The following is a 12,574-nucleotide window of genomic DNA, read 5'->3' as shown; positions in this document are numbered from 1 at the left end:
TTCATTTCATTTCAAATAGATCTGGAAGTCGTGACTGACAGTCAATGGAAACTATGCAACGGTGAGTAAAGCTCTCGATTTGATGTATTATAAGGCCAATCTGAGCTGCAATAGTGAGGTAATCCTGCCTCCATATAAATTAATGGCTGAGCTGTACTTCAAATTAAATGATCTAGTCACTAGTCAAAGAAAATGCAGCAATTGGAAGAATACAAGAGAGGACAACCAGAATGACTGACAGGATGAAGAGGTTCGATCATAAAGAGCAATTAAATAAACTGGGAGTGCTGGCACTGGGAAAAGAGATTTGACAGTTGACTTTAGGATTTTAAAAGGAACGGTATATTCGCCCATAACTCCGGAGGATTACCACTCTCGCCAGACTTGCCTGCCCCCCGTCTCACCCAACCTCCTTCACTCAGGCTTGGTGAGACAGCAGCAGTGAAGCTGGCCTGTGGCAGGATCACCGTGGAGTAACTGGGGTGCAGAGAGGCTTGTAACGCTTTCCCCCCTTATTTTACTGCAGCAACCTCCATCAGGGAGGAGATTGAAAGGGACCATTTTCAGGAAGCAGGCAAGTTATAAAGCTTAAGGGATGGCTGGACGGAGGGGTGGTGGATTTGGGTGTCAGTCTGGGAGGGAGAAGGGGGCTATCAGTCGGGGGTGGGGGGTTAACTCCGGGACAGATAGGGCAGCACGGCAGTACAGTATGTAGAACTGTTGTTTCAAAGCTCCAGAGTCCCAGGTTCGATTCCAGCTTGGGTCACTGTCTGTGCGGAGTCTGCACGTTCTCCCCGTGTCTGCGTGGGTTTCCTCCGGGTGCTCCGGTTTCCTCCCACAGTCCAAAGATGTGCAGGTTAGGTGATTTGCACATTCTGAATTCTCCCTCTGTGTACCCGAACATGTTCTGCCTGACAATAATTGAACAGCGAACACTAAGTCAGCCAATTAGTAGGCCACCTCCTGAAAACAGGTGAGCCGTCCAAAGGCCCTTCGGTCTCTCGAATACACCGGTACGCTCACCTCCTGAGATTCTTCCTGCTCTTTCCCTTCTGTATTCTTCTCTCCTACAACTCTTCCTTTTTATTTTCGCTGAGATTTGTACATTTCTCCATAATCTTGCAGCTCCTCTCTGGCTATGGGGAATCTGTGGTGAGGACAGGGGACCTACTAAAATATGATGTCGCTGTTCTGACAGGAAACGTGGTGCTCCACAAAAAAATTGTAAACCATCCACCTTTCTCACAGGGACCTGCTCATCAGGAGTTGAAGATACACCACTTGCTGACAATACGGTTGGCGCTGGGCATGTATTACAGGAAGTAAGCGCAACAGTGAACTGCTGCCACATGCAGGAGTGTTTTTGGATGTAGATGTACGAATGATTTTTGCAAGTCACAACACTGGACCGACTAAACATACTGAAGCACTTACGGTAAGAGTTCCAGGGCTAACTTGCGGAGTGAGGCGTTTGTTAATAGGCTGAAACGTACTCTGCTGTACTCCTGCTGCCGTGTTAACAATGACATTGCCTCCAACGGTGGCTGAGAAGGAAAGAATCAACATGAATCCAAGCAGAAATTAAAGCTGTGCTGGGAATATCACCATAGATTCTTTATGAAGCATCTACTTACCATTCTGAATGCTTGTTGTACCAGCTGCTGTTTTAATAGTTCCAGCCTGCTACAAAAACAAGAGAAAACAAGTTTGCTTGGTGCTACGGAAACCCCTCAAAGATCTCTGCTATATTGTGACACCCAAATGCAACAGCTGACTGAGATAAACCACAACAGGTGTCCTTGGGCTCCGAGCTCGGGAACCCTCTCCCCAAATTGCACCACCTCTCCCCCGCTTCTTCAAGTTGCTCCTTAAAACCTACCTGTTCAACCAAGCTTTTAATCACCTGCGATAATATCTCCTTGTGTGGCTCAGTGTCTAGTTTTATCTGCTAATCATAATCTTTATTGGTGTCACAAGTAGGCTTACATTATCACTGCAATGAAGTTACTGTGAAAAGCCCCCAGTCGCCACACTCCGGCGCCTGTTCGGGTACACAGAGGGAGAATTCAGAATGTCCAATTCACCTGACAGCACGTCTTTCAGGTCTTGTGGGAGGAAACTGGAGCACCCAGAGGAACGCACGCAGACACGGGGAGAACGTGCAGACTCCACACAGACAGTGACCCAAGCCGGGAATAGAACCAGGGACCCTGGTGCTGTGAAGCAACAGTGCTAACCACTGTGCTACCGTGCCGCCCTACAGAGTGCCCTGGGGCATTTTACTCCATTAAAGATGCTGCCTAAGTGCAGGCTGTTTTTAAAGTAACTGTAATTTGAAAACCCAAGAACATTTCTCGAATAAAATAAATGGATGTCGATACTGGGGCCAAATTAGAATGATACTTGAAATATCAAACCACAATATCTTTCCCCAGTCCTGATCCCTGTCCAATCTGAAGACTGAGATTCACTGGTTTATCAACGTGTTTTCATCAAAATCAGAAGTTTCAAGTGTCAAGGTAAATGCCGAAATCTGATTGATGCCCAGAGTCTCCCACAGGCATTAGAAATCCCAAACTTTGGGCAGCACCGTGGCGCAGTGGGTTAGCACAGCTGCCTCACGGCGCTGAGGTCGCAGGTTCGACCCCGGCTCTGGGTCACTGTCCGTGTGGAGTTTGCACATTCTCCCCGTGTCTGCGTGGGTTTCGCCCCACAACCCATAGATGTGCAGAGAAGGTGGATTGGCCACGCTAAATTGCCCCTTAATTGGATAAAATAATTGGGCAATCTAAATTTATTTTTAAAAAAGAAATCCAAAACTGGCAATGTTGCTTATTATAATCATGGACGCCTGGTTCTTACGTGAATGAAACAATCAAAATTAAGCATTTCTAACAAAAAGCACGAATGGTTTAAAATTGAGGCAATGCCGGACACCAGCCAGAAAGCCATACCAAGCCCCAGCAACTCAATTTTATTTGCTCTATTTCAGGTTTGAGCTGTTAACAACTCTTTTTAATTAAATGCAAATGATCCGGAATGCAGCCACCTGAAATCGCGGTGGAAGCAGGTTAATTAATTAGTAACTTTCACAAAGCAGTTGGATAAATAGTCGAAATACACTCCCAGAGCAATAGGGAAAGAGCTGGCAAAGTGGGACTAACTAGAAGGCTCTTCCGAAGAGTCAAATGACCTCCTTCTGTACTGTGCAACCCTGCTATTCGTGCTGCCACGCACACCCACTTACACACAGAAAAGCCTCATTGAAGGAAGCGCAAATGAAAACAAGCCCTCTTACCAGCACTGTAGTAGTGTTGGCCACGGTGGATGCAGCAGTCTGTACGACAGTTTGAGACTGTTGAACGACTGGAGCCTGAGGCTGCGAGCCCTGTTGCTGCTGCACAGCCGGCTGAGTGTTTTGCTGAGCTTGCTGTTGCTGCTGTGCTAGTTGTTGGGCTCTCTGTTGTTCTGCTAAAGCCTTTACGTCCAATAAAATATACACACATTAGCAACACACGTGAAAGGTTTGAAGTAAGTTTCATCCTAATGCATTTTAATTTCCAATTCCAGGTTTTTGATGGTATGGTTTTTAGCAAACGTACTAACTGCAGCGGTTCAAGAAGGCAACTCACCACCTTCTGAAGGGCAACGAGGGATGGGCAATAAATGCTGGCCGAACCAGCAACACCCGCATCCCGTAAATTAATTTTTAAAAAACGGAAATAAAAAGGCAAAAAATCTGAAATGAAAGCAAAAATGATAGAAAATATGCAGCAGGTCAATCAACATCTGTACAGAGAAAAGACAAGTCACGACATTTCAGGGCTAGAACCTTGGCCAAATGAAAGCTATATACACAAAACAACATGCCTGGTCTGTTCTCGATACAAATAGTGACTGACCCACTGTGTATTTGCAGCATTTACATTTCTAGATATTACTACTTTTGTTTAATTAACCTGGCACCTAAGCATATGCAAAGTCGTTTCATTTAAATATAATTCTAAATTTGCACAAGTTTCCACATTGCTGTGATGTTCATAGCTTAATTCATGTAACTGCACATTTCAGTTTTTCTTCCAGTACAAAAATGACAATGCCTTATCCACAATACGTACGTCCAATTTAATAATAATAATAATTTGCATCTTGAAGAAAAAAAACTTAAAACAAGCTGTACAGATGCAGAACTTAACCTTGATACAACCATTCTAAAACATATCTGTTTGAAAGAAAATTACTGGTCACTAATGAAAAATACACCCATTTTTAATTATCGACTTAACGTGCCGAATTAAAAATACATGACGACACTTATTAATAGGATGTCGACTCAGATACATGGTACCATGAAATTCTACCAAACAAATTGTTGCAGAATATGTAATTTCACTTGCAATCTGTATTCTGATAACTTTTAACGCGCGATGGACTGCAGATAACAAGCAGCTCACATTAATATCTTTTAAATCTCAAGTAAAATAGACGCCAAGAACTGGTTAAAAATCTAATTTTCATTTTTGATCATGTTTACACTGATTCTTTATTTTCTATTGCAGGGCAAAATGCCATAAGATTTATATATGTTTACACAAATACTAACCTTCTTCTCTTTTGATATACGCTCAGCTCGAAGTGTGGCGACCTGGATTGGTGGCAGAGGTTTGTCATAGTTGATTCCACTAAAGCAATAAATAAAAATGTTACACGCGCTCCTCAGTATTCAGCTTTGCAACACTGCAGAGAACAACATAGAACACACAGGCAGAAAAAGGCCATTCACCCCCCCAACCAATCCATTCTGGCATTCATATTCCAATAGACGCTCCTCCCACCTTTCCTCTTTTAACTCATCATCATATCCCTCAATTCCCTCCTCCCTCAGATCTTTATTAATTTTCCCTTAAATGCAACTATTTGCCTCAACTATTCCCTCGGGCTACCCGATCCACATATTTTCCAATCTCTGGGTAAAGAAGTTTCTTTTGAATTCCATACTTGATTTCTTGGTAACTACTTTACACTAATGGATTCTCTTCCCTGTAAGTAGGAACACTGGCCGGAATTGTTACAACTTAGTTTCTGGAGAAGAGCCCAGCCCTGCTTGTGACAGACCCGGCAGCTGAGTTTGGCGTGGGGCCGACCAATTAAGCGGGCTCACCCAAAGTGCTGTCCAATTGAATGCAGTGGGTGGGTGGAGAATTCGGAAGCCTGAATGAGGCTTGATTATTTAAAGGGACACCAACAGATCATATAGAGGCAGAACCGACACCGAGTGTCGCTGTATGCGGACGACTTGCTGTTGTATGTAGCAGACCCGGTGGGGGGAATGCCGGAGGTGATGGAGATTCTTGCTGAGTTCGGGAGTTTTTTGGGAGTTTTTTGAACCTGGGCAAGAGTGAGCTGTTTGTCGTGCACCCGGGAGATCAGGAGATGGGGATTGGTAGGCTCCCGCTAAAGAGGGCAGTGAGGAGTTTTAGGTACCTGGGGGTTCAGGTGGCTAGGAGCTGGGGGACTCTGCACAAGCTCAATTTTACTAGGTTGGTGGAGCAGATGGAGGAGGAATTTAAAAGGTGGGACATGCTGCCGTTGTCGTTGGCGGGTAGAGTACAGTCCGTTAAAATGACGGTGCTCCTGAGGTTTTTGTTTTTGTTTCAGTGCCTCCCCATTTTCGTTCCGAGGGCCTTTTTTTTTAGGAGGGTGAACAGCAGCATTCTGGGATTTGTTTGGGCGCATGGGGCTCCGAGGGTAAGGAGGGTCTTTTTGGAGCGGGGCAGGGATAGAGGGGGGCTGGCGCTGCCCAACCTCTCTGGGTACTATTGGGCGGCTAATGTCTCGATGGTACGCAAGTGGGTAATGGAGGAGGAGGGGGCAGCATGGAAAAGGATGGAGATGGCGTCCTGCGGAGGCACGAGCCTGAAGGCACTGGTAACGGCTCCGTTGCCGCTCCCTCCAACGAGGTACACCACGAGCCCGGTGGTGGCGGCCACCCTCAAAATTTGAGGGCAGTGGAGGTGACACAGGGGGGAAGTGGGGGGCTCGGTGGAGGCCCCGCTGCGGGGGAACCACCGGTTTGTCCCAGGGAACATGGATGGCGGGTTCCTGGGGTGGCATAGGGCGGGCATTAGGAAGTTGGGAGACCTGTTTATTGACGGGAGGTTCGCGAGCCTTGGTGAACTGGAGGAGAAGTTTGAGCTCCCCCCGGGGAATATGTTCAGGTACCTTCAGGTCAAGGCGTTTGCTAGGCGACAGGTGGAGGGGTTCCCTTTGCTGCCCCCCCGGGGGGTAAGGGATAGGGTGCTTTCGGGGGTGTGGGTCGGGGATGGGAAGGTGTCTGACATCTATCAGGTAATGCAGGAGGTGGGGGAGGCGTCGGTAGAGGAGCTGAAGGCTAAGTGGGAGGTGGATCTGGGGGAGCAGATTGAGGGGGGGACATGGGCGAACGCCCTGGAGAGGGTGAACGCCTCCTCTTCATGTGCGAGGCTTAGTCTTATCCAGTTCAAGGTGCTGCACTGGGCCCACATGTCCAGATCTAGGATGAGTAGGTTCTTTGGGGGCGAAGACAGGTGCGTCAGGTGTTCGGGGAGTCCAGCGAACCATGCCCATATGTTCTGGGCATGCCCGGCATTGGAGGAGTTCTGGAAGGGGGTGGCGGGGACGGTGTCGAGGGTGGTGGGATCCAGGGTCAAGCCAGATTGGGGACTCGCGATATTTGGGGTTGGGGTGGAGCCGGGAGTGCAGGAGGCAAAAGAGGCAGATGTCTTGGCCTTTGCGTCCCTAGTAGCCCGGCGGAGGATCTTGCTGCAGTGGAAAGATGCGAGACCTCCGAGTGTGGAGACCTGGATCAATGACATGGCGGGATTCATTAAGTTGGAAAGGGTCAAGTTCGCCCTGAGGGGGTCGATACAAGGGTTCTTTAGGAGGTGGCAGCCTTTCCTCGACTTTATGGCTCAACGATAAGGTACTAGGTCAGCAGCAGTGGATGCTGGAAGCAGAAGGGACGCCCTAGACTTCATGGACATGCCACTCAAGGTCATGGTGGAAGCTGTGAGGACACAGAGACAGGAGCTCGTTCCTGAAGTTGGTTGGGGGCCATGTATGGAACCCATAACACACCTTGCAAGTTCACAGCCTCAAAAGGTCAAAAAAGCCGTTTCTCTCTTCAACTGGCCTCAATGGAATGACGTTGTTCTTTTTCCAACTATCCGAAAAAGTCACTTTAAGGCGTTACACCATGGCTGACATACTGAATGCCACTTTCCCCCATTATAGGGCAATGACAGCGGATCGAGCTCTCACTGACTGCCCAATGTGCACTCACCTTCCTTACCCAGTCACATTGCAGACAGGGTGGGCAACTGATGCACCGTTGGAAAAGAGCCACTGCATGCAGAATATGACTCTTTATTAGTTTAATTGTTCTAACTGACTGCACATTTCACCTATCACAGATAATCACAGAACATACAGTGCAAAAGAGGTCCTTCGGCCCATCGACTCTACACTCATGATGATTCCTGACCTCAATGACAACGTGTGATAGAGGTTCACAACAACATGGAAACAAACCCTTTGGCCCAACTTGTGCATGCCGCCTTGTGAAACCTGGAGGGTGGTGGGAAGATGTTGAGCCCAATGTCTTTTTCTTCCCCATTTTCCCGAGCCTACCCTCCTCCAGCCTCCCCTTTCTCACAACCTTGGAAATATCCCCCTGTTCTTTGTGTCAACTCTATCAAAATGTATCATAATTTTAAGGACTCCTGTTAGGTCGTTGACCTGAAATGAAACCCAGCCTTCTTGCGAGGTGTAAGTTCAAAGTCCTTATATCCACAGAATCCATGGAATCCCTACAATCCTGAAAGATGCCATTTGGCTAATCGAGTCTGCACCTACCCTCCAAAAGAGCACTCTACCTAGGCCCTTTCCCTGTAATTTGTAAAAAATAAATTTAGAGTACCCAATTATTTATTTTTTCCAATTAAGGGGCAATTTAGCGTGGCCAATCCACCTAACCTGCACACCTTTGGGTTGTACACGGGGATAATGTGCAAACTCCACACGGACAGTGACCCGGTTCGGGATTCGCACCCGGGTCCTCAGCGCCGTAGTCCCAGTGCTGACCACTGCGCCACATGCTGCCCCTCCTATCCCCGTAATGCCGAGCATTGATCATGGCCAATCCACCTAACCTGCACACCTTTGGACTGTGGGAGGGAAACGGAATACCCAGAGGAAACCCACGCACACACAGGGAGAATGTGTAAACAACAGAGTCACCCAAAGCCGGAAACAAACCCGGGTTCACCCAATTATATACAAAACAAAAACTGAACAAGTTAAAACAGCAAAAGCTAAGATAAGTTTTCTGACCTCTCTGCTAATACAGATGCGTGCTTTGGATTTTTCTGGAAGGGATTCATTCCCAGCCTAGAAAACAAAGCAAATCATTAGAAATCCCAGAGGATGCGAAGGGAAGACACCACACAACAGCACAGAAATTTAAGTTGGCAAAGATTGTACAATATTTAATGTTTTAACTTGTGTACTACATTCCTTTATGTTATAGAACGCAGAACAGGCCCTTCGGCCCTCGATGTTATGCTAAGCAATGATCACCCTACTCAAACCCACGTATCCATCCTATACCCGTAACCCAACAACCCATCCCTTAATCTTACTTTTTAGGACACTACGGGCAATTTAGCATGGCCAATCCACCTAACCCGCACATCTTTGGACTGTGGGAGGAAACCGGAGCACCCGGAGGAAACCCACGCACACACATTTATATTTTTACACAGAAATTATTCTAATTTTAAAATTGCAGTCAATAACTTTGTAGGAAAAGTGAGAGTGTGTATAACCATCTGACTCAGTGGCAGGACTGCTACCAACTAAGTCAAGGTCAACAATTGAGGTCTGCGTACTTCCGAGAACATTTGAACTACACCAGTGACGGCTAAAACAAGCTCGAACAGAGAGGTGAGACTAAATTTGTTACTGGGAAGTTAAGATGACGGAACCCAAAATACTAATCGCTTACTTTTGGATGCTGAATGACTTGCCAGGTAGTTAGTATTGATATATTCAGATGTAAGATTGATTCTCCCAGATGATTTGAGGCATGAAGTGTGCTGTCATGTATGAGAAGGAACCCATTTGGACCTATGACTCGCAAAGCCCTCCACCACTGCCATGCCTGTCGTAAACTAACTGATCGAGATCGACTGCGGTCGTAGGATCCCGACAGTGATCGCTTCTCGACCTTGTGGCGTCAGATCAAGCTTAAGATGAGGTGCGATGCCTTTTCCTGTCAGCTTGGATCTTGTGCGTCTCTCTTGTGGAGACCACGAATTGGCTTCAATTAGAATTTGAATTGGTTTTTGGAGCAAGCAATAAGCTGGACTAAGGGTTTGCCTTGTCCACTCAGCGCGTTGGCTTTGTAGCTTTACGGATGGGATAAAAAATCATTTTAAAAAAAGAATCCTTACAGTGCTGGCGGCAGCCATTCGGCCCATCGAGTCTGTACCGACCCTCTGAAAGAACACTCCACCCAAACCCACTCCCTGCCCTACCCCAATAACCCTTTAACCCAACCTACATGATCTTTGGACACCAAGGGGCAATTTAACATGGCCAATTCACCTAACCTGCGCATCTTTGGTCAGTAGTCAGCGTCTCCATTATTAATGTATCATGCGAATATCAGGATTACAGAAAGCGGACTTGGATGAATTTTTTCATCCAGAAATTCCTGACACACTGAAAAATACTTACATAGGTTTGATTGGCAGGCTTCTTTTGCCAGCTATGAGTTTCACAAGTTCAAAGTGGCTTGTGAACAGCTGGGTGTGCATAACACTCTCATCCTGTGCATAGATTTGGCTAGTTCGCAGAGGCCGACTGTTCTTGTTCTTTAAATTAAAAAAACAAACATCAATTTATGATGTGCATCTCATCAACATACATATATTAATTTAAAATAACAATATTGAGCAATGAATTATTAAAGGGTGAACTTACCTTATAAATGCTTTTTGTTTTCTTCTTTGGATTAGCATCATAGATCAACTGCAAACAAATGAGAAGAGTTAACAAGCCCAGCAGTCATCAAAGTCAAAAACTAACACAGTGAATACACAATTTCACAAAGTAACGAAGCAGAAAGCAGAAAAATACATAGTCACAGCCTGTCATAATCCTGTCAGAAACTGGTGTTACATTCAGAGCAAAGTAAAGCTTAACCAAACCACTCTTCTGATAGTGGCGAATTAGGAGATAGAGAGGCTTCAGGCTCTGTTGTTCCATCTAAGGTCCACGGGAGATTTACCAGGATGCGGCCTGGTTTGGAGGATAGGTCTTATGAGGAAAGGTTGAGGGAGCTAGGGCTTTTCTCTTTGGAGTGGAGCAGGATGAGAGGCGACTTAATAGAGGTTTATAAGATGATGAGGGGGATAGATAGAGTGGACGTTCAGAGACTATTTCCTCGGGTGGATGTAGCTGTTACAAAGGGGGATAACTATAAGGTTTGGGGTGGGAGATGTAGGAGGGATGTCCGAGGTAGGTTCTTTACTCAGAGAACAAAGAATAAAGAAAATTACAGCACAGGAACAGGCCCTTTGGCCCTCCCAGCCTGCACCAATCCAGATCCTTTATCTAAACCTGTTGCCTATTTTCCAAGGTCTACTTCTCTCTGTTCCCCACCCATTCATATATCTGTCCAGATGTATCTTCAATGATGCTATCGTACCCGCCTCTACCACCTCCGCTGGCAAAGCATTCCAGGCACCCACCACTCTCTGTGTAAAAAAACTTTCCACGCACATCTCCCTTGAACTTTTCCCCTCTTGCCTTGAAATCGTGACCCCTTGTAATTGACACCCCCACTCTTGGAAAAAGCTTGTTGCTATCCACCCTGAGAGTGGTTAGGGTGTGGAATGGACTGCCTGCAGTGATAGTGGAGTCGGACACTTTAGGAACTTTCAAGCGGTTATTGGATAGGCACATGGAGCACACCAGAATGACAGGGAGTGGGATAGCTTGATCTTGGTTTCGGACAATGCTCGGCACAACATTGAGGGCCGAAGGGCCTGTTCTGCGCTGTGCTGTTCTATGTTTACAAACTGACAAACTCATTGGGTGCGATCTCGAGCCTTCGGGATCGGTGACGCAGGGGGAAAATCCCGCACGAATCAGGAAATGCTACTCTCGCCGGGGATATGGGGCTGAATTCGCTACCGTCGGGATTCTCCGTTTTGCCGGCAGCCCAGGGGTTTCCCGATGGTGTGGGGCTGCCCCACAATGGGAAACCCCATTGACCAGCCGGTGAAACAGGGAATCCCGACGGGGTGCTGCATCAGAAATCTAATGTGGCGGGTCGGATAAAGCCGCCCATAGAGTTTCCCGATGTTCCCCGTCCCTTGCCGGCAATATCGTGAGAACCATGTTGTAATGTATTTGCATAGATTTAAGTAGACTTCTCCCTTTCTCTGCATCCTGTTGCCATCAAGACGGATTACAAAGTCTCGCAACTCTAGTTTATTCTCTTTCGGGATTTCTGAACTCCTCAACACGTGCAATATTCCTCCGCCCTGCAAGGTTCAGGTTCTTAAAACACAAAGCGGTTGGTCAGAAGGATCATTAGTTTCTCAATCCTCTTATTGTCTCTTTAACTTTCTCCAACCTTAGTGGTGGGGTATCATGACTTGATGGCCACGGAATGTGCGGCCAAGCTGGTTAATTGTCATAATTAATCTCCCTGTGTCTATGTGGGTTTCACCCCCACAACCCAAAGATGTGCAGGGTAGGTGGATTGGCCACGCTAAATTGCCCCTTCATTGGAAAAAATAATTGGGTACTCTAAATTTATTTATTTTTAATTAGCATAATTAAATCCTTCCAACACGCTTGATGGCAGACGGCAAGAGTTTCTTGTTCAGCTACAGTGCAAAAGATGAGGGCTTGGATTGAATAGTTAACAATGTACAATTATGAGAAATTGGAATTGGATGTTTGGCACATGAAGATGACTGGAAGTTAAAACCACTGCAGTACTTAGTCAAGCATAATCACTAAGGTCCATGTTTGCCACCACCCACTTAGGGCCTGGAACCTGAAGGTGGTGTCCTGCACAATCTGCGTATTAAAAGTGATGTATCGTCACAATCCTACACTGCTCTTAATTAAGTTATCATATTCAGAGAAGTCCATTTACATAGTTGCGCAACTTAGAAGCTCCTTCCAACAAAAGTGCTGTTTTAGAATTCGAGTATTATCTAAAAATTCAAAATGGATTTCTGAAGTTCTTCATCCGCTGCCAATTCAGCATTTAAAGGTCATCTTTCTGCTCTGTGGTTTTAACAAATATCAGCATTAATTAGAATTAGAGCAGCTCTATTTCCGACCTCAGTAATGTATAACTCTGGGTATTTGCTACATATTTTCTCATGCATTCTGTTTGCAGAATTTCACTCCTCTGCTCAATGTTACGTGCAATTTGTTTGTGCAGGTTTTGTTCATTACTGCTCTTCAACGCTCGAAACGCCTACACTAATCAGGGCCCCATTTCTCTCTG

The 12,574-nt window shown here is 46.2% G+C and overlaps 1 protein-coding gene across 12 annotated transcripts in view; it reads right to left on the bottom strand.

Moving 5' to 3' along the window:
• Positions 1-12,574, bottom strand: part of ep400 (E1A binding protein p400) — a 197,429-nt gene that overhangs the window by 21,114 nt on the left and 163,741 nt on the right. For all 12 annotated transcript variants that reach the window (XM_038803932.1, XM_038804131.1, XM_038804405.1 and 9 more), the window contains 7 exons: positions 10,024-10,071; positions 9,778-9,914; positions 8,371-8,427; positions 4,604-4,682; positions 3,299-3,478; positions 1,635-1,683; positions 1,435-1,544 (listed from right to left, as the gene is read on the bottom strand). In XM_038803932.1, coding sequence (XP_038659860.1) covers positions 1,435-1,544; positions 1,635-1,683; positions 3,299-3,478; positions 4,604-4,682; positions 8,371-8,427; positions 9,778-9,914; positions 10,024-10,071 — 660 coding nt within the window. The remainder of the gene's footprint in view (positions 1-1,434; positions 1,545-1,634; positions 1,684-3,298; positions 3,479-4,603; positions 4,683-8,370; positions 8,428-9,777; positions 9,915-10,023; positions 10,072-12,574) is intronic.

The sequence above is a fragment of the Scyliorhinus canicula genome, chromosome 1 (assembly GCF_902713615.1).
Source record: "Scyliorhinus canicula chromosome 1, sScyCan1.1, whole genome shotgun sequence".
Lineage (NCBI taxonomy): Eukaryota > Metazoa > Chordata > Chondrichthyes > Carcharhiniformes > Scyliorhinidae > Scyliorhinus > Scyliorhinus canicula.
The sequence above is the reverse complement of the archived record's forward strand: the minus strand, read 5'-3'. Positions and strand labels throughout refer to the sequence as shown.